General features: G+C 47.2%; 2 protein-coding genes across 7 annotated transcripts; both read right to left on the reverse strand.

Moving 5' to 3' along the window:
- Positions 1–861: 861 nt before the first annotated feature.
- NDUFA9 (NADH:ubiquinone oxidoreductase subunit A9) lies at positions 862–15,318 on the reverse strand. Its single transcript, XM_073567789.1, has 11 exons — positions 15,165–15,318; positions 13,034–13,204; positions 10,929–11,026; positions 8,175–8,266; positions 5,250–5,391; positions 4,397–4,499; positions 3,792–3,859; positions 3,626–3,702; positions 2,760–2,855; positions 2,350–2,416; positions 862–1,119 (listed from the first exon to the last, which is right to left on the reverse strand). The coding sequence occupies exons 1-11, from the start codon at positions 15,211–15,213 to the stop codon at positions 949–951; spliced, it is 1,134 nt and encodes a 377-aa protein (XP_073423890.1). The 5' UTR covers positions 15,214–15,318; the 3' UTR covers positions 862–948.
- Positions 15,319–17,359: 2,041 nt separating this feature from the next.
- Positions 17,360–26,229, reverse strand: ARMT1 (acidic residue methyltransferase 1). 6 transcript variants are annotated; one of them, XM_073567785.1, is made up of 6 exons: positions 26,147–26,229; positions 22,782–22,844; positions 21,890–21,995; positions 20,746–20,987; positions 20,356–20,521; positions 17,360–20,066 (listed from the first exon to the last, which is right to left on the reverse strand). In XM_073567785.1, the coding sequence occupies exons 2-6, from the start codon at positions 22,817–22,819 to the stop codon at positions 19,302–19,304; spliced, it is 1,317 nt and encodes a 438-aa protein (XP_073423886.1). In that variant the 5' UTR covers positions 22,820–22,844; positions 26,147–26,229; the 3' UTR covers positions 17,360–19,301. The 6 variants fall into 6 exon arrangements, with proteins under 6 accessions (XP_073423886.1, XP_073423884.1, XP_073423880.1 ...); XM_073567783.1 differs by having other exon boundaries at positions 22,782–22,893; positions 26,147–26,223; XM_073567779.1 differs by having other exon boundaries at positions 22,782–22,893; positions 26,068–26,214.

A 26,229-nucleotide genomic window follows, 5' to 3' on the forward strand; every position in this document is an offset into this window, starting at 1 on the left:
AAAAAAAAAAAAGGAAAAGTGCTGCGGTGTGAAGGGGTTAAAAACTGGACATCAAAATTAAAAGTGGGGAGAGGCCAAATTTCAGCAAGGAGCTTTTATGACCGTATATCTAGATGGAAGATGTAGAAAAAGAAGACGACACATCGTGAACTGGGGGGGGGGGGGGTCTCTAGTCTGCCATCTGGTGGTCAACACTGTGCTAGCAGTTAAACATCAAAGACAATGCCTGAGATCAAGATATATTCTTGGTTCAACGTCCTCTAGAGCCCCTAGAAGGTCTGCTGTCCCCTAGTAAAACACCATGCAATCCATTACTAGGAGTCAAGTCTAATGCAGTATTGGACTGTTAAGGGGTCGTCCACTATTCCAATATCCTACTGGGTAAATAGCGAGTGTCCTCTCGTTAGGATGTGATTGGAGAAAAGCTATAGTCATCCTCTCTGGAGGACACGTCCTGTCCTGCATTACAGAGACAACCCAATTGATACAAATAGATGCTGCGTAATACTTTATTCCACCTGTGGAGGCGCTGCAGGGAATCTGAACACTTACCGCCAGGTTCCCCTGCAGATCAGATCGCAGGTGATCACTATATATATATCTTTTAATAGCTAACTGAAAAGATGGTAACACATCTCAATCTCAATCAATGAGGACTCTCAATCCTGAATATTTTTCTATCTACTGGCTAACACGGTACAAAGATATACATCTTTCCTGTATATATATATATATATATATATATATATATATATATATATATATATATATATATATATATATATATATATATATATATATAGCAGGTAGGTTGCACAGAGTGAAAAGGGCAAAGCAAAAAAGAAAATCACTCATCCAAGATGAAGTGGACAGAATAATTAATAGTTTATTATGTACACAGGAGGTGTAAGCACGATCATCAATCCTTACAAATTCAGTAGTGTGCTCCTAGAAGTTCACAGGGGTGGCCGGCTTGGCCACATCCAGCTCAGCGTCCAGCCAGCGAAATCTACGGTGACGACGAAGGACCTCGATGGCTTTCTGTTCCAAGGGGGTTGGAACGATGCCGAGGTCTCCCAGGCCGGGGAGATCGGGGTATTTCATGTCTGTAATGTGGAACTGGGAGAAGAAACCGTGAAGATTTGCGTTACCTACGGCCCCAATGTTATTCCCAAAAGGTATGCTGGGAGTTGTAGTATCATAACAGCTCGAGATGAAAAAGACTGGAGACCGGTGAGAAAGAGACAAAACGAGAAGGAGCAATGCAGCACGTACAGGATAAAAGGTAGGAACACCTGGGGGATTTTAGGCCTGTATATTACAGGACCGAGATTGGGGATGGGATTTTACCGTACCTCACCCAAAAAAAAACAAAAAAAAAAACGCTGCTACCGACCCAAACTGAACTTAGCCCACCTCGATCACCTAAAACTAAACATATATAAAAATGAAAAAAATATAAATTTGAAAAATGTTTTTTTTTTTTTTTTTTTTCCTTTTTTAGTATTCGTATAGGTTACTCATGACAATTGAAGAGTTGCATTAACTACGGCCCAATGTGTCACTATCACAAGAAATAAATTACACGCAGGGTTATCCATCCACAGGTGCGCGTTACGGCAGGTGTATTTTCTCATTAATATTAAAGTTGCAGGTCTCGACCCAACCGGGGGTCTTGTGACCTGATTGTTAAACCTCATAGGCATGTATGAAACGGTTAGTTTAAGTGATGAGATCGGGATGTGTAATTATAACACAGTAAAAGGGACATTTAACCACCACGTATGCAAAACTGTGGTAATTGAGGCGAGGAATCCTCCGGTGGATAAAGGGAATCTCTCAGCAGGTTTCTGATAAGTAATCTGAAAGCAGCATAGTGGTGTAGTGGCTGAGACCTTGATTCCAGTGATGTGTCATTTACTAGGCTGTGTTTTGTTGTTGCAATACAATCAGTGTTTTATCAGCAGGAGATTATCACTACAGGACTAAGTGTCTCGTGCCTCCAAGTCCAACCGCGCTCCCAGCACCGATTGGCAACTGTCAGAATACATTGTACAGAGAGCTGCCAATCAGTGTTGGGGGCGGGGTTACACAACTCAGAATTCCAAACTCAACATTTCGAGGGCTCCACAATCAGAGCTCTGCAGCAGAGAATACTGTGATTCTATCACAACTGCTGCACCCAATAAGCTAAATAATACACCGCAGGAATCAGGGTCTCTGTCCCTACATCATGCTGCTCTCAGATAACATAGCAAAAACTTACAGACAGATTCTAAGTGGTTCACGGCCATGCTTGTTTAACTCCGCAATGTGTGTACTGTTATGAAATCCGCAGACCGTACTCACCCGATCCACTTTGTCGCGGCTCGTCCACTTGTCAAATGGGTTCAACTCAAAGAACTTTCCAATAAGACTATAAACAGGAAACAGAATCATTAGAGAAAAATCTCATGGTTCAATGCAAGATCCGCGTGGACCGCCGCAGGCAATGACTGAAATCCCTACTGTTCATTACTGATCCAATCGTGACACTCAGGTCAAACTATAGAGAACCTGTGAGCTCTTCCAACATGGCTGCAACACCCCGCGCCGCCCAGATGTCTTTTTTTTTTTTGCTTCATACACTTCCAGGAGGAGTAATAGAGGAACACCACAGACAATTTTATAGGATCGATGCATGTACTGGGGATATTGATGACCTATACAAACAGTTCTCGACAACCCCTTTAAGTCCATCAATAAAGCCAGGTACTTACTGGTAGATGGGGCGAGGCATCGGGTATTGCAGCAAAGGTCTATGAGCAACGGCGAAGATGTATTTCACCAAGTCCTGTAGAAGATATCGATGGGGTCTAAAAGAGAAAAACAGAGAGAAAAAATGACATCAGCACTCTCCATGTTCAGACAGACAGGTTTCCTGGTGCCAGTAGTTGCCCTTAGATGTGCCAACCAACTCCAAACCCCTTCAGATTAAGTTGGTAGAATGGGTCGGATAAGGACGGCATGGCATAACAAGTCACCCGGTATCTCGTCCCCCTCCCTGAATGATGCAGAATTAAAGGGGCTGTCCAAAATTAAAATATCATGGCTGCCTACTTTTTTTTTTTTTTACATAACAGCCCCTGTCTGCTGGTTGAGTCTGGTATTACAGCTCGGCCCCATTAATAGAGCAGAGCTGTAATACCATACACACAACCTGTAATCAAGAGGGGTGCAGTTTTTTGAAAAAAAGGCAGCCATGTTTTTCAGCCCCTTTTCTTTCCCCTGCTCTCGGCGAGTCCATATAATGAGTTTATTAAGGCATTAATTATGCCTATTTTTATTCCCCCACCCCAGAAAAAAAGAACCCTTTTAGAAATCCTTATTGGATGGCGGTTCTCACCATATCAGCCAATCGAGTAGGATCCTCTGACAATCCAAGATATGAAAAAATAAGGCTGCATTTCCTTACAGAAATAGCACCACACCGGTCATCAGGTTGTGTGTGGTACTGCAGCTTAGTGTTATTCATTTTAGTGTAGCTGAGCCGCAATACCAGATGCAATCTATGCACAGGTGTGGGGCCACTTCCAAAAGAAAACAGCCATGTTACGCTAAAACCTCTAAACAGACTGCATCTCACCCGGCTAAAGCGTACGTCTTTCCTGCAGAGTCGGGGTCTTTAATGATATTGACGATGGCCTTGGCGACGTCCACTACCTGAATATAGAGGGGCGGAATTATACAGGAGCCGTCGGCCGGCAATCTACAAGACCCCACGGTGCTGACCGTACCCCGCCACTACTCACGTAAATCGGCTGCTTCACCGTCTTCTGACCAAGAGATATTAGTGGCACACCACCGAACCGCCGCATGTCTGCAGAGAGGGGAGGAAAGAAAAATACAACAAACATAATGAGAACAAGTGATGGCAGCACCCAGGTCCTCTGTTGCTATACCTGGCAGTGAAGCGGACCACCAGCCCCCCTTTTATATTCTAGACTATCACAACTATTAACCCCCTTCCTTTATCCAAGACCCCTCTCAAGACCTCCATACCTACTGCACGAGAGCAGTGTGACTATCCCCATACACCTTTGAGACCCTTGGAGTAGACATACAGTGAGGAACAATCCCTTAGACCACCAAGGAAGGGGTCACTAGCCTAGTGCCGGAGTGAATGAGCCACATACAGGCCGACTGTGCCGTTCTGTATGCCCCAAAAAATCTGGACATAGAAATGTGTGTAGCTTCTGTGTTGAAAAGACGCTGAGAGGAACATGGTGCTGGGCAAGTACTATGCTGCACAGAGACCCATCTCTGGGTGCCTGATTTCCCTGATAGAGACCCCTATAGATGTATTTTTAGCCCTCGAGATGGTGAATCCTAATAGACCTGCCCACCATAAACTTACTTGCATAATAATTGAGGAATTGGTCTTCCCGGCCGTACATCTCTGCTGGCTTCAGGATGATGGCGTCAGGATAGACCTCTCTCACGGCTTCCTCCCCCACCGCCTAATGTCAAAGCAAAGAAAGCCTATATTAATGGTGGGGTGCCACTAATCGATGCAAAGGAGGGCCACTGTGACTGAAGGTACCAGGAATCTTTGTACAATACAGGTGGGTAGCAAGGAAAAGCTGTAAAGGGGATGTAATGCCATGTCAGCGCTGCGGCTGCTTTACTTTCAGGGTCGTTGCCGGGGGTCAGATCTCAGACCCCAATTTATCATTCATCAGTCAGGCAACTGAGGCTGGAGTCTCATGAATGTGACACACACTGCCATTCACCCACACCAGGTCCGGTGCAGAGTTATATTCACAGCGCTGCAGACAATCAGTGAGCTCAGCGACCCGTGTCGTCAACTCAACGCCGGATCCATTTCCATCCAATCACCGCCAGTGTGGATCACTGGGGGGCGCCGGGTGTCAGACTACCAACTATTTTAGATCATCACGGTCCTAGACAATTCCTTTAAGAACACACTAATCCAGCAAGCCAAGATCTGGTATTTTTTTAAAGGGGTTCTCCCGAATTGGAAAAAAAAACAAAACACACTGCTGCTTTCTTCCCAGCATCACCTCTGCGCACAGTCTGTGTGTGTTACTGCATTCACTTCAATGAGCTGAGCTGCAATACCTGACACAACCTGTGGACAGGGGAGGTGCTGCTTTTGGAAGGCGGCAGCCATGTATTTCTAACCCCTGCACTCCCCCTCTAACACTCCTGTGCATTCCTATCGTACATGGACGGCGGCTTCCAATCACCTTGTTCCTCAGTAACTTTGAGGGGCTTTTTATGTCGGCGTTAAGATGGGACACATGGATGAACTTCTCCACCCCAGCTTCTCTGGCCAACGACGCAATGTCCTTTGGGATATTCACAAACACATCCTGGAAGCTGAAATTCCTAAATAGAGACGGAAAAACACAAGTCATTATTAAGAATCCAAAAAGTCTTAAGAATCATTTTTTTAACCCATTTTGTAAATTATTTCAATCTTCAAGTGTTTTTTTGGTACATAGCACTTGCCAGAGCCTGCAAAAAAGCTTAAGGAATAATAAAACCATCATAAGGCATGCTGCTTACTGACGCTAAAGGAAATATATTACCACCTAATCCGACAGCAGCATGATGTAGGGACAGAGACCCCGATTCCGGCGATGTGGCGCTTACTGGACTGCGTGCTGCCGTTCTGATAAAACAACAGTTTTATATGCAGAAGATCATCACTAGAGGACTAATAAACCTGCTGCCAGGTAGTCCAGCCACGCCCCCACACACTGATTGGGACAGCGTACACAGAAGCAGCCAATCGGTGATGTGGGCGGGGTTATAAACGGCTCAGTATTCCAAGACTTGATAGATCTGCAGCAGATAAAACTGGGATTTTATCCAAACTGCAGCGAGAAGCCCAGTAAGTGACATTGCTGGAATCAGGGTCTCTGCCCCTACATCATCTCAGATGGTGAAGCAAAATACTGCGGTCAGATTTCCTTTAACCCCTTAAGCCCCAAGGGTGGTTTGCACGTTCATGACCGGGCCAATTTTTACAATTCTGACCACTGTCCCTTTATGAGGTAATAACTCTGGAACGCTTCCATGGATCCTGATGTTTCTGTGATTCTGACATTGTTTTCTCGTGACACATTGTACTTTATGTTAGTGGTAAAATTTCATTCAAATAACTTGCGTTTATTTGTGAAAAAAACGGAAATTTGGTGAAAATTTCGCAATTTTCCAACTTTGAATTTTTATGCCCTTAAATCACAGAGATACGGCACACAAACAACTTAAGTAACATTTCCCACATGTTTACTTTACATCAGCACAATTTTGGAAACCAAATTTTTGTTAGGAAGTTATAAAGGTTAAAAGTTGACCACATCACATTTGAAGCCACTTTGAGGGGTCTATATGATAGAAAATACCCAAAAGTGACACCATTCTAAAAACTGCCCCCCTCAAGGTGCTCAAAACCACATTCAGGCTATGGGCCCACGTAGCGTTTTAAAACGCACAGTGAAAACCGGACTCCTTCCCAGAAGTCGCGCGTTTTTTTCCGTGCGATTTCAGAGCGATTTTGCCGCGATTTTCTCAAGCACTTTCCAAGCGATTTGAAGCATCACTTGGAAAGTGATTGACAGGTTGGTCACACTCGTCAAACATAGTGTTTGACGAGTGTGAGCAGATTTTTACTATTGAGGCTGCCTATGCGGCCTCAATAGTAAAAGATAGAAAGTTAAAAATGATAAAAAAAAAATTAAAAAAAATCGGGGTATATTTACCTTCGGACGTCCCGCGCTGCCATCCCGGCCTAAGCGTTCCCAGCGATGCCTTGCGAGCCCTGTGATGACATTGGTCTCGCGTTACTATAGCGATCTCGCGAGACCACGTCATCACAGGTCCTTGCCGCAAGGCATTACTGGGAACGCTGAGGCCCGGGAATGCAGCGCGGGACGTCGGAAGGTAAATATACCCCGATTTTTTATTTTTTACTCTTTTTTTTTTTTTACAGGGGTATGGTACTCAGGGCCTGGAGGACAGTCTCCTCTCCTCCACACCGTGGGTACCAACCACACATGAGACGCTTAACTTCCCACATGGTGGGCATAGCCACATGCGGGAAGTAAGCGATTCTCATGCATTCCTATGGGTGCGGAATCGCGATTTTTTTTAAAATTTTTACACTTTTTTTTTTTTTTTTTTTTTTAAACTTTATTACATTGTCCCAGGGGGGACATAACTGTCCTCTGACAGATCGCTGATCTTTCACATCACAGATCACTGTGACAGATCAACGATCTGTCACAGGCACTGCTGCAGACTTCCTCGTGCCTGCGCTTTGCAGGCAAGGAGGAAGCCAGCTCCCTGCAGGCCCCCAAAGGTCCCCGTCGCCATCTTGGATTCAGAGACCTGCAGGGATGGAGCCCCCAGCAGCAGCGCTGCACATTGCGCTGCCGTGGGGGGCTCAGGGAAGCACGGAGGGAGCCCCCTCCCTGCCGATGCTTCCCTTTAACCCCGGTACGCAGCGATCGTGTTTGATCGCGGTGTGCAAGGGGTTAACGTGTCGGGGGCGGTCCGTGACCGCCCCTGACACATTGTGGCGGGTGTCAGCTGTGATAATCAGCAGACACCCGGCCACGATCAGCAGCACTCACCATGTGGGCGCCGCTGATCGCTGTGACGTACTATCCCGTCCCTGGGAATTAAGTCCCAGGGCACATGGACGGGATAGTACGTCACATGACAGAAAGGGGTTAAAAAAAAAAAAAAGTAACTCCTGCAGTAAAAGGCTTTGTTGTAGGATGGATATAACCGTAGGAACCCATCAGGTATAAATTGATTATTTTTCATTTTCATGAAACGTCTATGGAGATTCTACGGAGGAGCCCGGATAGAAGCCACCTACTAAATTTGTCACTGGCAACCGGTTCTAAGATTTGGTGTAAGTTTGTTGATGCATCTTAATCTAGGGCCTCATTCGCACGTATGAGGTAAACGGGAAAAACGTATCAATAGCAAAGAAAAATGTAAAAAAAAAAACAATTGGGGGGGGGGGGGGGAGAGAGCCCAAGCCTCATTAAAATTTCAGAGGCAGCAAAATAAGAACAAATGGGGTCGAAATATTCAGTTTATTCCCATCACTGTTCGGGCGCCCCCGTATGTGAATCTATGGAATAATCTCTTACCTTGTCTCCCATTCCTTCCCCACAAGGTTGATCACCACATTGGAGTGCTGCAACGCCCGCCTAGTGGAGTCTCTGTCCCTCGGGTCCCATTCCTGAAAGAATCATTTGTGAGGAACCGTCAACAACTTTTTCTGATCCAAGTCAACTTTTACATTAAAAAGAAAAATGTGAATTTCACCCAAAAACTAAACTGGATCTTCTACGGCAAAAAAGGGCAGACGAGGCGTTTTCTCCCTTACCAGGAGCTCCCAATCTGCAACCAAGATGTAGTCCCTGCTTTTCGGTAAAGGCTATTCCCATCTTCATAAATGGGGATTTGTGATAGAACTTGTAGGAACAAGCGGTAAAGAAAAGTGAGTAAAACTGCGCTGCTGTTTCTGTAGTCACAAAAGTGATCCAATATGTGGTTTTATTCTCAACAAGTTTTGAAAGTTAGTAAACTTCTTCCTCCAGAGAACCGCAACTAATAACTATCCGACAATGTCAATCCATGATCCAATGATTTTAAAATCCGAAATGTTGGCCTACTGAAGTAAACGCACTCAATACTTGGTGGGGCTCCTTTGGCATCAATTACTGCATCAATGCAGCGTGACATGGAGACGATCAGCCTGTGCACTGCTGAGGGGTTATGGAAGCCCAGGTCGCTTTGATAGCAGCCTTCAGCTCGTCTGCATTGTTGGGTCTGGTGTCTCTCATCTTCATCTGGACAATACTCCATAGATTCTCTATGGGGTTAAGGTCAGGCGAGTTTGCTGCCAATCAAGCATAGTGATACTATTATTTTTACACGAGGTATTGGTACTTCTGGCGGTGTGGACAGGGGCCAAGTCCTGCTGGAGAATGACATTTCCCTCTCCATAAAGCTTGTCGGCAGAGGGAGCATGAAGTGCTCTAATATGTCCTGGTAGACGGCTGCACTGACTTTGGTCCTGATTAAACACAGTGGACCTACACCAGCAGATGACATGGCTCCCCAAACCATCACTGATTGTGGAAACTTCACACTAGACCTCCAGCAGCTTGGATTGTGGCCTCTCCACTCTTCCTCCAGACTCTGGGACCTTGATTTCCAAGGTCTAGTGTGAAGTTTCCACAATCAGTGATGGTTTGGGAGCCATGTCATCTGCTGGTGTAGGTCCACTGTGTTTTAGCAAGACCGACGCCATTGTCTTCTGCGAAAAAGTAAAAAAACAAAACAAAACAACCAACCATATTCCTCACCTTTCTACAGAGATGATGAAAATCCAATTGTCCCACAACGGGTCCAGCTCTGCTATTGGCTGTGAACTCACGGGACCTGTCTGACAGCACAGAGAACAGCAGTGCTGTCAGATAGGCAATAGGAGTTCACAGGGAGACACTAAACACATGCTGCTCAATGTCTCTGCTGGATGACAGGCTGTATCCTCATGCAACCATGCAGATTGCCATCTAGATGTAGCAGAGCTAGACCCGTCGTGGGACAAATAGATTATCATCAATTCTGCGGTAAGTCGGGAGTATGTTTTTTTTTGTTTTGTATTTTTTTTTTAACACTTTTGTAGAATATGATGGCATTAGTGAAATGGGTGAGATCGTAAGTATGGTTTAATTAAGATTTATTAAAGGAGTCTGTGTCATTCTTTCAATTAAAGGACTTTTTTCTGGGTTTTCTTACAATATGACTATGGGGTTAGTAATGGGGGCTTCTTATTGACGCCTCTCCATTACTAACCTCGGGGCTTGATGTCACCTGACAATACACAGGTGACATAACCCCCCCAACTCTCACCCCACTTGCCACCGCTACAAGGCAAGAGGGAAGAGCGAGGTTAGGTGTCAGAATAGGCACATATTAGAGATGCGCCTTTTCTGGGGTGACAGAGATGATGTTTTCTAGCCTGGGGGGGGGGGGGGGGGGGGGGGGGCAGTATCCATGGCTCCTTCCTAGGAGCCTTTGCTGGTTATTAATTATTGAGTGACTGTCATTTTTTTAGGGTCCCCCATTTTAACAGCCAGTAAAGGCTAAGTATACAGTTGTGAGCTGATATTAATAGCCTGGGAAGCTCCATGGGTATTACCCCCTTCCCAGGCTATAGACATCAGCCCCCAGCCGTCGGCTTTCACTATGGGGGTTACGAAAATTATGCGGAAGCCTACGCCATTTTTATCAAAAAAATCATCTTGTATTGATTAAATACATGTACAGTAAGCTGCACACACACACTGTACTAATTGTATTTGTCACTGACATATGTATATCTCCCTCTTCTATGAGTATTTACTGTATGTAATCCATGTCTTCTATCCTGTCGGCTCCTGCTGTGGCTTTACACCACACGGCTGCTGAACTGCCGACTTTTCTTTTATCTATGCAATATAAATACATAAATATATGTGTGTGTCACTGACATCTATATATCTATGTGTTCTATGTGTATATATCTATTCTAATATTCTAACCTGTCAGTGTTATTTTACTGTATGCGGCATAGGAATTGTCAGCTTTTCAAACGAAGGACATCGGTGCATAAAAATTGGAAAGCATTCGCATTGTTCGTGTGGCGTCCGAGTTTTTCTCCCACCCATAGGCTTGCATTGGCGAGTCTCGGTGACAATCGCAGCATGCTGCAATTTAAACACGTCGAACACGCCTGAGGGGAAAAACGCTTATGTGAGCTGCCCCATAGATTAACACTGGGCCGAGTGCTACGTGATGTTTTCTCACATAGCACTCGGCCATATTCTACGGTAGTGTGACTCCGGCCTTACCATGAATGTTAACTGACCCAGATCTCCCATAGGTCGGAGATACATGATTTCATACTGGTCACATCGGTACGGGATGACCACCTGAGAGCCAATACGTCCTGAAATAGAGAATAAAACAAAGTGCTAGAAGTGGTGGCAGAAGAGTAGTAGCAGGAGGGGGGAAAGAAGAGTGGCAGTTTAAGTAGTCTAGGTAAGGTTTTTGCAGTAGTGGAATATGCACAGTAAAATGGTGATAGAATTGGGTTGGTAGTGTAAAGAGGGTAGAGTAGTATGGCAGTAAAAGTATAGTACGGTGAGGGCAGTAGAAGGGTAAAAGGAAGCTAGTAAGGTGGCGGTAGAAGCATAGTAGTAGAAAGGTAGTAATGTGGTAGTGTGATAGCAGAAGGGTAGTAGATAGAGAGGTAGTAATAATGTGCTAGTGTGATAGCAGAAGGGTAGTAGTAGAGAGGTAGTAATAATAAGGTAGTGTGATAGCAGAAGGGTAGTAGTAGAGAGGTAGTAATAATGTCGTAGTGTGATTGAAGAAGGGTAGTAGTAGTAGAGAGGTAATGTGGTAGTGTGATTGTGGAAGGGTAGTAGTAGTAGAGAGGTAGTAATAATGTGGTAGTATGATTGTAGAAGGGTAGTAGTAGTAGAGAGGCAGTAATGTGATAGTAGTATTAGAGAGGTAGTAATGTGGTAGTGTGATTGTAGATGGGTAGTAGTAGAGAGGTAGTAATGTGACAGTGTGATTGTAGAAGGGTAGTAGTGGAGAGATAATGTGGTAGAGTGATAGTAGAAGGGTAGTAATAATGTGACAGTATGATAGTAGAAGGGTAGTAGTAGAGAGGTAGTAATAATTTAGTAGTGAGATAGTAAAAGAGTAGCAAAGTGAAGGCAGTAGTGGAATCATTATAGGGTGGTAGAAGTGGGAGGATGGTAGAGTGGTAGTAGGGAGGTAGAAGTATAGCATGGTGGTGCAATTATTAGGGTTGTACAAGTGTGGGCAGATGGTGGTAGTAGTGTAGTAGGATGGTGGTAGTAGTAGAGTGGTAGTTATAAGGTTGTAATATCACTGTAGAAGGGTAGTAGAAAGATGGCACAGTGGTTGGGTAGAAGGGTGGCACAGTGGTGGGATAGCACACATATAGTATGGCGGTGGCAATAGTGGCATAGCAGTTGTAGTATATCATAGCAGCATAGTGGCAGTAGAGGAAGAAGAGCTATTAAAAATAAATCAAATGATCACCAATAATAAGTGATCACTGAAGCTTTGCTTCCTCCAGCAACCAACTTTTTGGTTGGCAGTCTAGCAGGAGCAGGTCATGGGTGCGGCCATCACACTCAGTCGGGGACATGGTGCTCAGTGAGCATTATATAGTAAATAAAAGACCCAGTGATCACCACATATCATCCTCTCCCTCCCATGTCCCGGCACGGCAGAGTTTGAGTCTGAGCAGATCTGCTCTTCCAGTGACTAATGTCAACAGAAGGGGCTATTTCCCCTGCAGTTATGGAAGCCTCAGTTAAGGCCTTTACATTTAGCGATGCACCAGCGATCCCGACCACGATACGACCCGGTCAGGATCACTGGTGCATTGCTAAATGATCGCTAGTGAGCTGCCACACAGGCAGATCTCACAGTGATGCAGCAGCGGTCGTTACTTACCTTTCAGACGCGGCGATCCTGATGTCCTCCCACCCGTGTCTATGCGTCGCTCGTCGGTGCCAGCAGGAAGCCCAGCAGGAAGCGCCCGACGAGAAATGGACCCGGCCGATCTCGCGCGATCAGTGACAGACAGCGGGGGAGCCAATCGGAGGTAAGTATCACACATAGCGATATCGCTGCTGCGTCACAAAATCGGTGACGCTTTAGCAATATCGCTATGTGCAATATCGCTATGTGTAAAACCCCCTTTACAGGGGAAAAGTGTAAACCCCCGTTGCACAAAATCAATAAAAAATCTTTGATAATTTATGATGTAAGCACTCTGCTGATAAAGGGTTAACAGATCCTGTACCAGATTATTTATAGCGTACAGCCAGATATCACCCCCCAATGGCTGCAGGAGGGTAAGTCGGGACACACAGGGGACAGGAGATGATCTCTCACTATGACTCGTTACCTAGCCTATTGACAACATATCGTCCCAGGAACCCTGTAGCTCCAAACACTGTGGCCACCACCCCACTGATGGCAGAGCGCCCCGGCTTTCCACGGGGGATAACAGAGTGATGGACACCCCTCTGCTGCAGGACCACGGGAACAGAAGCGGCCAGCGATGAGATCTGCGGACCTAGGAGGCACAAAACACGGAGTACAGACATCAGTACAGGATATGTAATGTATGTACACATTAAAATGCAATAACGGGCGATCAAAAAAATCGTGCACCAAAATGGTATCATTAAAAACGTCAGCTCTGCAAGCAAAAAAATGAGCCCTCACCCGACCCGAGATCATGAAAAGTGGAGACGCTACGGGTCTCGGAAAATGAAGTAACTTTTTTTTTTTATTTGTTTTTAAGCAAAGTTTGGAATTTTTTTTTTCACCACTTAGATAAAAAAGAACCTAGACATGTTTGGTGTCTATGAACTCGTAATGACCTGGAGAATCATAATGGCGGGTCAGTTTTAGCCTTTAGTGAACCTAGCAAAACAGCCAAACAAAAAACAAGTGTTTTTTTTGCAATGTCACCGAACTTGGAATTTTTTTTCCCCGTTTTCTATTGCACGACATGGTAAAACCAATGGTGTCGTTCAAAAGTACAACTCGTCCCGCAAAAAAAATAAGCCCTCACACGGCCATAGTGAGGGAAAAAAAAAAAAAAAAAAAAAAAAGTTATGGCTCTCGGAAAGAGGGGCGCGAAAAACGAAAAAAGCTCTGGGGGTTACGGGGTTAAACATGTTATTGATTAATTTTACGATATACAGCAATACCAAGTCTCCTATGAAGCTGAGGAGGAAGAGCAGGATGACAGCCATGGAAGTCTTCAGCAGACCCCAGGCTGCCATCACAACCCATCGCTTCATCAATGTGGGCCTACAGTCAAGTTCATATGCTCCAAAGGGTTAAGGGTACCAGACATTTTTTTCCACTTGACACCAGATTACTTCATTTTTTTTTTTTCCCCCACAAAAGTTATGAGTCTCAGAAAATGACATTATTTTATTTAAAGCTGTTAAAATAAAACCAAATATAAAGTTAAAAAAATAAAATTATATATATATATATATATATATATTTATTAATGATAAAATAAAGTCAAATAAAATATTAAAACCAAAAATAAAAACACTAAAGAAAAACAAAAAAAATATAAAATAAAATATTACTAATAAAAAAAAAAAAAAAGACAAGACAGGGAAACAATAAAAAAAATTATAAAAATATAACAAAGATGTAAAAAAAAAAAACAGGTATAAAACAAGCAAAAACACCACTAGACAGGTTTAATATCGCCGTATTCGTACTGATCCAGAGATTCGTGTTTCTGGGTCACTTTTATGCCACAACGGCAAAGTTGTCATTTTATTTTTCATAATACCGCCTCATTTTTTGGTAAAGCAAAGGCGGAGGTGCGAATTATGTTTGTCTGTTTTTTTTTTTTGTTTTTTTTTACAAAAGTTACAAGTCTCAGAAAATGACTTTTTATATACAGTTTTTAAATGATTTAAAACATGTTAAAATAAAATAAAAATGTAAAAAATACAATATTAAATTATAATAAAAATGTAAAAAAAAAAATAAAAATCTAGTATTTAAAAAAACAAATGTTAAAAAAATATACAAGTTTAATATCGCCGATTCCCGCCTCATTTTTCTGTACATTATTATCTTCGTCCTAGAACGCTACACAATATTTGCCGGAATAAAACGAGCCGACATTCAATGATTGTGGAGGGAATAAGTATAAAAAAAAAAAAAATTAAAAAAAAAACAAAAAACACTGACATGTGCAAAGGGTTAAATAATGGCTCCAAGCTGCAGTCATTGGTCTCTCTGCGCTGGAACTACAAGTCCCAGCGTGGAGGCAGCAGGGTCACGTGACGCACAGAGAGGCTCCGGGTTAGTTTTTTTTTATTGCGTCACAGACTTGATACGTCATTCCCTTTAACTTGGGAGACATGCTGGGACCTGTAGTTCCACACCTAGCAGCGAGTGACAGCTATAACCCAGGATACGTACAACGGCCGCCATGGCCTCCATCTCCTGACTCTCTGCCCCTGCAGCTCCCTTCCTTCAGTATGACTTACGTGACATTGCCCGGGCACCGGCCGCCCTGCAGAGGATAATCACCGCCATCTTGACCGCGGTCCGACAAGTCTGCGCGTGCGCGAACTACGGAAGCCGCGACGAACGCGTTATTAGTGTTTTGACAACAGCGCAACATCGCCATCTAGCGGCCGCAGCGTGCAATGTCAGCGCTCCCGGATTTGTGCCTCTTCCTGTTGTCCGCCATCATTTCTTCCCCCCTAATATCTGATAAATTGCTTCTTCTATAACTTTTGTGGGGTTTGGTGACATTTTTAATAGTTAAAGCCAAATTCCAAGCAATTTCGCCATCGGTTAATAATATTGGGTTTTATTTTCACTTGTTTCTCCCATTTTCCGAGATTTTTTTCTTACTTTTTGTTCTTTTTCCGGTGACGGCTTTTTCCTTTATGTGATTTTGTAATTTGCTGCTTATTAAAATTTTCAGCCGTTTTTGAGATATTAGCGACTTTCTTTTATTGATACTGCGTTGCCTCGGAGACCGACCGCCGCTGCTACACAGCGGAACGCGCGGAGCACTTACTAGCTCTTCTCTAAGTGGGTGCACAGCAGCGATCGGAGCGGAGTCGGGTCGCTGCTGTCAGCACCAACTGTATTCTTCTCTTCTCCATAACTTTTTGACTTTTCAGACATTACCATATAACAGCCAGCACCCACCGTGCGGCTCATGATCCTGCGTCTTACAGGAAGAGGAGGTGAGCTGTGACATCACCTATTGTGAATGGTGGATCCTGTGTTGTCTCCTGTATATAGAGGTGTTATCAGTCATTGTACAGGAGGGGGAGGAGGTGAGCTGTGACATCACCTATTGTGAATGGTGGATCCTGTGTTGTCTCCTGTATATAGAGGTGTTATCAGTCATTGTACAGGAGGAGGTGAGCTGTGACATCACCTATTGTGAATGGTGGATCCTGTGTTATCTACTGTATATAGAGGTGTTTTCAGTCATTGTACAGGAGGAGGTGAGCTGTGACATCACCTATTGTGAATGGTGGATCCTGTGTTCTCTACTATATATAGAGGTGTTATCATTCATTGTACAGGGGGAGGAGGTGAGATGTGACATCCCCTATTGTGAATCCTGTTATCTCCTGTATATAGAGGTGTTATCAGTCATTGTACAGGGGGAGGAGGTGAGATGTGACATCCCCTATTGTGAATCCTGCGTTATCTCCTGTATATAGAGGTGTTATCAGTCATTGTACAGGAGGGGGAGGAGGTGTGCTGTGACATCACCTATTGTGAATGGTGGATCCTGTGTTATCTCCTTTATATAGAGGTGTTATCAGTCATTGTACAGGAGGAGAAGGTGAGCTGTGACATCACCTATGGTGAATGGTGGATCCTGTGTTATCTCCTGTATATAAAGGTGTTATCAGACATTGTACAGGAGGAGGAGGAGAGCTGTGACATTGCCTATTGTGAATGGTGGGTCCTGTGTTATCTACTGTATATAGAGGTGTTATCAGTCATTGTACAGGAGGAGGAGGTGAGCTGTGATATCCCCTATTTTGAATGGTGGATCCTGTGTTATCTACTGTATATAGAGGTGTTATCAGTCATTGTACAGGAGGGGGGAGGACTATTGAGAAAGGGGTACAGGATAAATATTGTGACATGGAAAAAGGAAACATTGCCACATTTTATTAAAAATACATTTAAACAGCCTCTAGGAATGCCGGAGGGATCTGAACTCTGATATTGTTTGCTTGTCAACTGCTTTAAATTGACCAGGACTTTTTCAAGTTCAATCTGGCAAATTAGAGGCTTCGCAGGCTGAAAAGGAGGAGCGGCGTTTAAATGGGCGTTCATAGGCGGATCGGGAAAACCCTCGGTGGGGCTTAACATCCCTTGACACCCCCCCCCCCCTTAACACAATTGCCACAGACAATCATGCAGAAAGAGCGGAACCATCGCTGCATTTAAAGATGAACTGTTTGACCTTTTACAAAGCACCGTGACAATTATGTACAGATTGCGGAGAAAGGAGAAAGCCACTAGAGGGAGCCATTGAGGTCAAACTTCAGACAAAAGCTACAGAGCAGGAAGTGATGTCAGAGAAGGAGGCGGCCAGAACCAGAAGTCCATGAGGTCTTCAGCCAATAGCTGCAGAGCTTGAAGTGACGCACACAAACCAGTAGCGGGATGAACCCAATGAATAAGGCATGGCACACGGTTCGATAGTCAAAAATATATATTTTCAGGCTAATATGTAGTCTGCATATAAGAAGAAAATGGATCTGACTGTATCACACGTTCGCTGTGAGCCCCGTCAGCGGTGACATTCGGGGTGTACACCCCCATTCGTGCACTGCGGGATGCGCACTACCTGACCGCGAATATCTGCAAAAAGCATGATAAACCAGAATGTTGGTCACATGATCGATGACTAAAGATCAGCGAGCCCATCGGGAGAAAAAAAAAAATAAAAATACACATCAGCTGAAACTCTGTATAGTATAGATTTAAAGGGTTTGTCACATGGCGTCCACACCCCTATAGAGAAAACGTATTGGCGGAATTATGTCTGGACACCATATATATTCAATATAAAAGGCATCCGTATAAAAATAGTCATGCAAAAACTTTCAAGGTGTGAACAATCCCTTAAAGTGGTCAATATCATTTCAAAGTTTTACATAAATCAATAGTACAAGCGAATATAAGAAACGTTGTAATGCGTCTTATCAGAGAAATCCGCTTCTTTTTCTACCTACACGCCTTTATTTTCTCTCTCGCCGCCTCCTCAACTCATTATCCACTCTGCCAAAATACATGTAGATGGAAACCAAGGACTAATCGGCTCACTGAGGGATCAGGTTACAGCACTTAAACGGGTCAACGGCAACAAATCGGCGCCGACTGCTGCCGTTAGAGGCAGATGCGGCCTGTGCAACACAGCGGGCATCTGATTGTTAGATCTCTTGCTCAGTGTTTCAATATTTTTTTTTTATATATATTATGAAAAAAGGACAGTCTCCTATGAAGCCTGGGCTGTGGCTGGGCTTCACGAGAGTAGCAAGATGGCAGCTATGGGTGGGTGGTTTAGAAGGAAACCGGCTCTTACGGTGACCCGTCGGCACTCTGTGTCAGGGCTGATGGGTGCTGCGTCAAATATGGATATGTAAATGCTTAAACTGCAGCGATCAGAGCCAGCTCCGGCTGCTGCTCTTAGTGCTAGGTGCCCACTGTATAACAAAGCCGGCAGCCGCCATGTATGAAGCTGGACACTTCAAAGGTGTTGTTGCGTCGATAAACACAGATCGGTTAGACCTGTTTTGGTGGCACATGGGGGATTTTTGCAGAAAAGAGAACTGATATAATAAGGGGATTGTCCAATACTGGAATAAAATTTTTCTAGGCAGGAATGGTTTAAGAAAATAAAATAAACAGAGACATTCTAAGACGTCAAAAGATCGCTTGGGAGGTCTGCACCAGCTGTGGAAGCAATGTCTGCTCCCTTCGGAAGGTACCGGGACCGCTGCATTCAATCCCAGTGCTCCTGTCGTTACCTATGATTGGCTGCAGCGGTTCTGCTTCTGAAGAATCGATAGGACTCCGTTTATTAGTGTAAAACCATTCCGGCTTAAAAAAAGACTTATTCAAGTGTCGGAAAACCCTTTTAATAATCAAAGCCTTATAACGATTGTCCACTTTTAATCTGAAGGGTGAGACAGATGTAAACTGTAGTTAAAGGGATATTCCCATCTCCAAGATCAAATCCCAATATGTAGTAGGTGTAATAATAACAAAGCCAAGTAGCTCCAATTAGAAATGCAGTATAGTTCTTCTAATTAGCTATGTCGCTTACCCCATGTGCAGGGCATTGCAGTAGGTATCTATGGTTATGCCCACTAGTATAACTGTCGCTGTGTGAGTGGTTGTAACCATGGATACCTAAGCTACTACAATGCCCTGCACATGGGGTAAGGGACATGGCTAATCAGGATAACTATACTAGATTTCTAATTGGAGGTATTTGCTAATATTATTATTACACCTACTACATATTGGGATAGGATCTTGGAGATGTGAATACCCCTTTAAAGCTCAGTTAACCCTTCGTTAGTAAAGTGCTGCACGCCGCGCTAAAACACACAAAAAAGGAGTCCAACGCTTCAAACGACAGGACTGAACTGGATGACTCCATATTTGCCCGATGTCATCCAGTCCACCTCCGCCGCTGTCAGCTGCTCTCCGACCCCCACTTGCAGCCCGACCTGCACATCGGCCTTCAGGGTTCTGATGCTGCACAATGGAGCCGGGTGAAAGGATCGGAGCGCCTGAGAGAAGGGCGCGGTGAAGTCCCACTTGCGGTCCCCCGTCAGTTTCCTGTAGTTTAAGTCTCCTTTAAATAAGACTAAATCGGACTTCTGCAGCTCCGTGTACAAGTCCGGAGCCACTTCCGCCATGGTGCAGAACTCGTGGGGCAGAGTCCAGAAGAGATGCTGGTGATAGACCCAGCGCCCCTTCTTCAGGTTTTCCTTCCAGCTTTGGCCACACTTTGACATCCACTTGTTGTTGACGGCCGTGCATTGCTGAACTGTCCAGTCGAAGTCGTGCTTCGTGGTGTCAGAGACGAACCACGGCATGACCTTCCCGTGGAAATGAACCTCCGTGGCCAGGTTCAGTGACAGCACGGCGTCCGCCATGACCAAATCCGTGACCAACTCGAAGCCGGCGTTATCCAGGACGATGTCCACTCTGGTTCTCGACTCTGCGTTCCCGTCTCTGTTCTTCGTCAGGATGCTCCAGAGAGGATCCATATCATCCACCAGGATAAATTCCCGAAAGTCGTCCAGGGATGACAGCACGCTGCTCCTCTGGGAGTTGTCCTGACCCCCCGATATAGAGAGGTCGCACTTGTTTCCCCACAGAGACACCTACAAGTGATGGACAGCGAAGTATTACAAGAGGGCGAGTCTCTAATAAGGACAGAAACGGGGGACCTTCTTCACCACTAATATGCCTGCTTCAAGGGCCCTATGCTAGGCAGCGGTGTCCTCCACTTCAAGAGGTGCATGCTGGGACAAAGGGAGAGGGGGCAGAGGGCGCAACAGGCCACAAGAGAGGGCAGAGGGCGCAAGAGAGGGCGCGACAGGGCAGAGGGCGCGACAGGGCACAAGAGAGGGCAGAGGGCGCGACAGGCCGCAAAGAGAGGGCATCACCCACCTGCAGCAGTTTGTAGATCTCACCCCGGATGTCATTGCTACTTAGACTATTCGTCTTCCCTTTAAGCTCCTGGAGATGAGCGCACAGCGCCACCACTGCTTGCTGGGACTGAAAGAAGCTTTCATTCTTCACATCCCTGAAGACGTCATATTCAGATATCGGGGGGCTGTGTCAAAAAAACAAATAAATAAGGGTCAGGTCATCATCTTTACAGCAATTGGGGATTTGTGGTCTGTCATGCTGCTCCAAATCCTCTGCATAGACACAATGATAAGATTCTGGCGGACTGATGCCACCACTAGGGGGAGCCGGCTGTACAATTTTACATGCTCAGAGCTCCCTCTAGTGGAGACTGCCGGCAGCCAGAATTTTATCTGGGCCAGTTCTCACCTCAATAACATGCCTTCCTGAATTCTGCGATACAGATAACACTCCACGTACAGCCAGGGGGATCTGAACCAGCTCGGCTCTTCGTCGCTGCCCACCAGAGTCTTCTGGTAGTCCAGGTACTGATTCCAGATCTGGGTGTCCGGCTGCTCGTCGGTCAGCGGCAGGATGGGCTTGTCCGTTTGCAATTCGTTCCGTAGTTTAGAAAAGAAAGACAAAGCCTTTTTCTCTGCCTCTATGCCTTCCTGAAAAAAAGGAGCAGCATCTGAATGGCTGTTCTATACCCTCCCCCAGAAAAATCAGCTGATCGCCCCAGCCAGGGGTCAAATTCTGAAAAGGGGGTGTCTCTGATGATCAGAGGAGCCCGGTACAACACGTTGAGGATGATGCTACTGTGCCATTACCAGAAAGCAATACATTAAAGGGGCTCAAATTACAGTGGCACACTATATGGGGTTGTCCGGTTACACCCAGGCCTGCACAACATATGGCCTACCGGAATTCACGGCTTTCAGAACCCCGCCCTGAGGTGTAGCAGCGTGATGAGGTCATCACGCCACTCTGTGACCTCATCATACTGCTGTTGCTGCCAGTGGAACAGCGCAGAAGAGGCAAGGATGCGGTTATTATGAGGCCACATTATGGGGCAACACAATAATGTTAGGAGGCACAATATGCAAGATGGGGTAATATTACGGAGGGGAGCCGTGTATGGGGACGTCGCGGAGGGGAGCCGTGTATGGGGTCATCACAGAGAGGAGCCGTGTATGGGGACGTCGCGGAGGGGAGCCGTGTATGGGGACGTCGCGGAGGGGAGCCGTGTATGGGGACGTCGCGGAGGGGAGCCGTGTATGGGGACGTCGCGGAGGGGAGCCGTGTATGGGGACGTCGCGGAGGGGAGCCGTGTATGGGGACGTCGCGGAGGGGAGCCGTGTATGGGGACGTCGCGGAGGGGAGCCGTGTATGGGGACGTCGCGGAGGGGAGCCGTGTATGGGGACGTCGCGGAGGGGAGCCGTGTATGGGGACGTCGCGGAGAGGAGCTGTGTATGGGGACGTCGCGGAGAGGAGCTGTGTATGGGGACGTCGCGGAGAGGAGCTGTCACCTCGAATCCTCTACTAAATGTGATTTACGGCGCAGTCACTCACCTCCCCGTGAGCTTCCAAGAACTTATTTTTATTCCGATGTACAGTGTCTATCACCTTCGTTAGAATCTGCGGCATTCGGTCTTTAACTGTGTAATAAGCAAAAGACCTGAAAAATAAAATAATATACCATGTATTAAAAATCGGAGTATTATGTGCATTGACCATTTATTATCCCGACGTGCTGGATAAAGAAGCTCACGCCGGAGGAACCGGCTGGTCCACATTGTAAATGGAGTGCCCACTGATTTTGGAATTCTATATCTGTGACTGCAGACTTGTGAATCCTCACAGTGCACAGTGTGCGCTGTCAGGATTCCCCGCTATGTGATTTGCATGCTTCCAGCCACATTCTGACTAGACGTGTTCGGCCGTGCACGTCTAGTTGGCATGTGACTGCATATATGCCCCATCACCGGAGAATCTAGACAGCGCAAACTGTGCACGCTGTGAGGATTCACAAGTCTGCAGTCACAGACATAGAAGCCCAAGCCTGGACAACCCCTTTAATTTTTGCTGTGATGGCCCTGCAGGGAAATTGAACACTTGACAGGTTCCCCCAGAGCTGATCACTAGTGGTTCCTACAGAACAGAGCCTTGTGATCGTCTCGATTGCAAAGACAAGAGCGCAAAATTCCCCGACTGTAAGCACATGGCTGTAATTCTTTCTCCTTACAACCAATTAAGGGGTATTTTTATATTTTTACATGGCTGCCAATAATAGTTTAACTGCTCCTTTAATAAAAAGTTGCAATATTTCTGAAATTGTGGTTACAGGATCAGTCAGATGGGTCGAGGGATTTTGCAATTTCCTCAAAGCTGATGACAGGGAACAACGTGCCCCGACACACCACGGATTGTGCAAGTTGTACACAGGATCGCTGAGGACACACACCCTTCAAATTTGGCGGAGAGCGAGCAGGGAGTCTCCATCTTGTTGGTTTACTGGGCGTGTCGTCTGGGCGAGAAGAAACATGAAGTTACCAGAACGTTTGTGAGGTTGTGATCTGGAAGAGAAACTTTACATTACTACATGCACAACACGAGAAGGAAAAATGGTGGAATTCTGGAAGTCACAGGATGGAGACGTTACTGATCTACACGTGACGGAAAAGTGGAAACATTTCCAAAATATCTCGATTTATTCAGGTTGCAGGATTAGCCTCTGTGCAGAAATCCACACACCCCTCGGCATGTCTCCATCCTGTGAGGACTGTGTGTATATATCTAGGGGAGATCATATATACTGTGAGCACAACCATACACAGCCCCATAAGCGGTGCCAATCCCCCGCGCACAGTGCTCGTCAGAGTATCCCTACACCTTGTGCTAAACTGGGGATTTGTATACACTGCCAGAGAATGGGCTCATATACAGTCCTGCCGCAGACTGCCCCTATACACAGCCCGGCCACAGTGCCCCCGTACACAGCCCAGCCACAGAGCCCCCCCATACAGTCCTGCCGCAGAGTGCCCTCATACACAGCCCGGCCACAGTGTCCCCCCCATACACAGCTCGGCCATAGAGCCCCCCGCATACAGACTTGCCGCAGAGTGCCCCTATACACAGCCCAGCCACAGAGCCCCCCCCCATACAGTCCAGCCGCAGAGTGCCCCCATACACAGTCCGGCCACAGTGCCCCCCCCGCATTCAGTCCTGCCGCAGAGTGCTCTCATACACAGGCCAGCCACAGAGTGCCCCCATACAGTCCAGCCACAGAGTGCCCCCATACAGTCCAGCCACAGAGTGCCCCCATACACAGTCCAGCCACAGAGCCCCCACATACAGTCCTGCCGCAGAGTGCTCTCATACACAGTCCAGCCGCAGAGTGCCCCCATACACAGTCCGGCCACAGATTCCCCCCCCCCCTCCCACATACAGTCCTGCCGCAGAGTGCACCCATACACAGTCCGGCCACAGATCCCCCCCCCCGCATACAGTTCTGCCGCAGAGTGCCCCCATACACAGTCCGGCCACAGATCCCCCCCCCCACATACAGTCCTGCCGCAGAGTGCACCCATACACAGTCCGGCCACAGTGCCCCCCCCCCCCCCCGCATTCAGTCCTGCCGCAGAGTTGCCCCATACACAGTCCTGCCGCAGAGTGCCCCCATACACAGTCCGGCCACAGATCCCCCCCCCCACATACAGTCCTGCCGCTGAGTGACCCCCATACACAGTCCAGCCGCAGAGTGCCCCCATACACAGTCCTTACACACAGAGCCCCCCCGCATACAGTCCTGCCGCAGAGTGCCCCCATACACAGTCCTTACACACAGAGCCCCCCGCATACAGTCCTGCCGCAGAGTGCCCCCATACAGTCCTTACACACAGTGCCCCCCGCATACAGTCCTGCCGCAGAGTGCCCCCTTACACACAGTCCTGACACACAGCGCCCCCATACACACAGTCCTGACACAGAGTGCCCCCATACACACAGTCCTGACACACAGCGCCCCCATACACACAGTCCTGACACAGAGCGCCCCCATACACACAGTCCTGACACAGAGCGCCCCCATACACACAGTCCTGCCGCAGAGCGCCCCCATACACACAGTCCTGACGCAGAGCGCCCCCATACACAGTCCTGACGCAGAGCGCCCCCATACACAGTCCTGACGCAGAGCGCCCCCATACACACAGTCCTGACACAGAGCGCCCCCATACACACAGTGCTGACACAGAGCGCCCCCATACACACAGTGCTGACACAGAGCGCCCCCATACACACAGTCCTGACACAGAGCGCCCCCATACACACAGTCCTGACACACAGCGCCCCCATACACACAGTCCTGACACACAGCGCCCCCATACACACAGTCCTGACACAGAGCGCCCCCATACACACAGTCCTGACACACAGCGCCCCCATACACACAGTCCTGACACACAGCGCCCCCATACACACAGTCCTGACACACAGCGCCCCCATACACACAGTCCTGACACAGAGCGCCCCCATACACAGTCCTGACACACAGCGCCCCCATACACACAGTCCTGACACAGAGCGCCCCCATACACACAGTCCTGACACAGAGTGCCCCCATACACACAGTCCTGACACAGAGTGCCCCCATACACACAGTCCTGACACAGAGTGCCCCCATACACACAGTCCTGACACAGAGTGCCCCCATACACACAGTCCTGACACACAGCGCCCCCATACACACAGTCCTGACACAGAGTGCCCCCATACACACAGTCCTGACACAGAGTGCCCCCATACACACAGTCCTGACACAGAGCGCCCCCATACACACAGTCCTGACACAGAGCGCCCCCATACACACAGTGCTGACACAGAGCGCCCCCATACACACAGTGCTGACACAGAGTGCCCCCATACACACAGTCCTGACACAGAGCGCCCCCATACACACAGTCCTGACACAGAGCGCCCCCATACACACAGTCCTGACACAGAGCGCCCCCATACACACAGTCCTGACACAGAGCGCCCCCATACACACAGTCCTGACACAGAGTGCCCCCATACACACAGTCCTGACACAGAGTGCCCCCATACACACAGTCCTGACACAGAGTGCCCCCATACACACAGTCCTGACACAGAGTGCCCCCATACACACAGTCCTGACACAGAGTGCCCCCATACACACAGTCCTGACACACAGCGCCCCCATACACACAGTCCTGACACACAGCGCCCCCATACACACAGTCCTGACACAGAGTGCCCCCATACACACAGTCCTGACACACAGCGCCCCCATACACACAGTCCTGACACACAGCGCCCCCATACACACAGTCCTGACACAGAGCGCCCCCATACACACAGTGCTGACACAGAGTGCCCCCATACACACAGTCCTGACACACAGCGCCCCCATACACACAGTCCTGACACAGAGCGCCCCCATACACACAGTCCTGACACAGAGCGCCCCCATACACACAGTCCTGACACAGAGTGCCCCCATACACACAGTCCTGACACAGAGTGCCCCCATACACACAGTCCTGACACAGAGTGCCCCCATACACACAGTCCTGACACACAGCGCCCCCATACACACAGTCCTGACACAGAGTGCCCCCATACACACAGTGCCCCCACATACAGTGCAGTGCACTGCAGGCTTCCACACACACGGGCACACGGATAACGCCCCCAGTGTACACAGTAGAAGTGAGGCGCCGCCATACATATCCCTCCGCGGGCTCAGACTCCTCTCTCCTCCGGCTCAGCAGACACTACAGCAGCTGCAGGTGCCGGCGCTCAGACCTAGCCTCCTCTCCTCTCCCGCACATTCGCGGATCTCACTGCTGTCATGTTTACACCTCTCCGGACCCTCAAAAAATATAGAG

Source organism: Dendrobates tinctorius, unplaced genomic scaffold (assembly GCF_039654945.1).
Source record: "Dendrobates tinctorius isolate UK_male_01 unplaced genomic scaffold, ASM3965494v1 ptg000020l, whole genome shotgun sequence".
NCBI classification, from domain to species: Eukaryota; Metazoa; Chordata; class Amphibia; order Anura; family Dendrobatidae; genus Dendrobates; species Dendrobates tinctorius.

What these genes read in the sequence shown, in the direction of transcription:
- ARMT1 (XM_073567785.1), bottom strand. Translation starts at nt 22,819, where the DNA reads ATGGAGACTCCCTGCTCGCTCTCCGCCAAATTTGAAGG. An exon ending in CTCTCCGCCAAATTTGAAGG is followed by an intron (nt 21,996 to 22,781) that starts GTGTGTGTCCTC and finishes TTTATTTTTCAG; the next exon opens with GTCTTTTGCTTATTACACAG. An exon ending in CAGGAAGGCATGTTATTGAG is followed by an intron (nt 20,522 to 20,745) that starts GTGAGAACTGGC and finishes TTTTTGACACAG; the next exon opens with CCCCCCGATATCTGAATATG.
- NDUFA9 (XM_073567789.1), bottom strand. Translation starts at nt 15,213, where the DNA reads ATGGCGGTGATTATCCTCTGCAGGGCGGCCGGTGCCCGGGCAATGTCA. An exon ending in ATATGTTGTCAATAGGCTAG is followed by an intron (nt 11,027 to 13,033) that starts GTAACGAGTCAT and finishes TCTCTATTTCAG; the next exon opens with GACGTATTGGCTCTCAGGTG. An exon ending in ATTCCTCAATTATTATGCAA is followed by an intron (nt 3,860 to 4,396) that starts GTAAGTTTATGG and finishes CCCTCTCTGCAG; the next exon opens with ACATGCGGCGGTTCGGTGGT.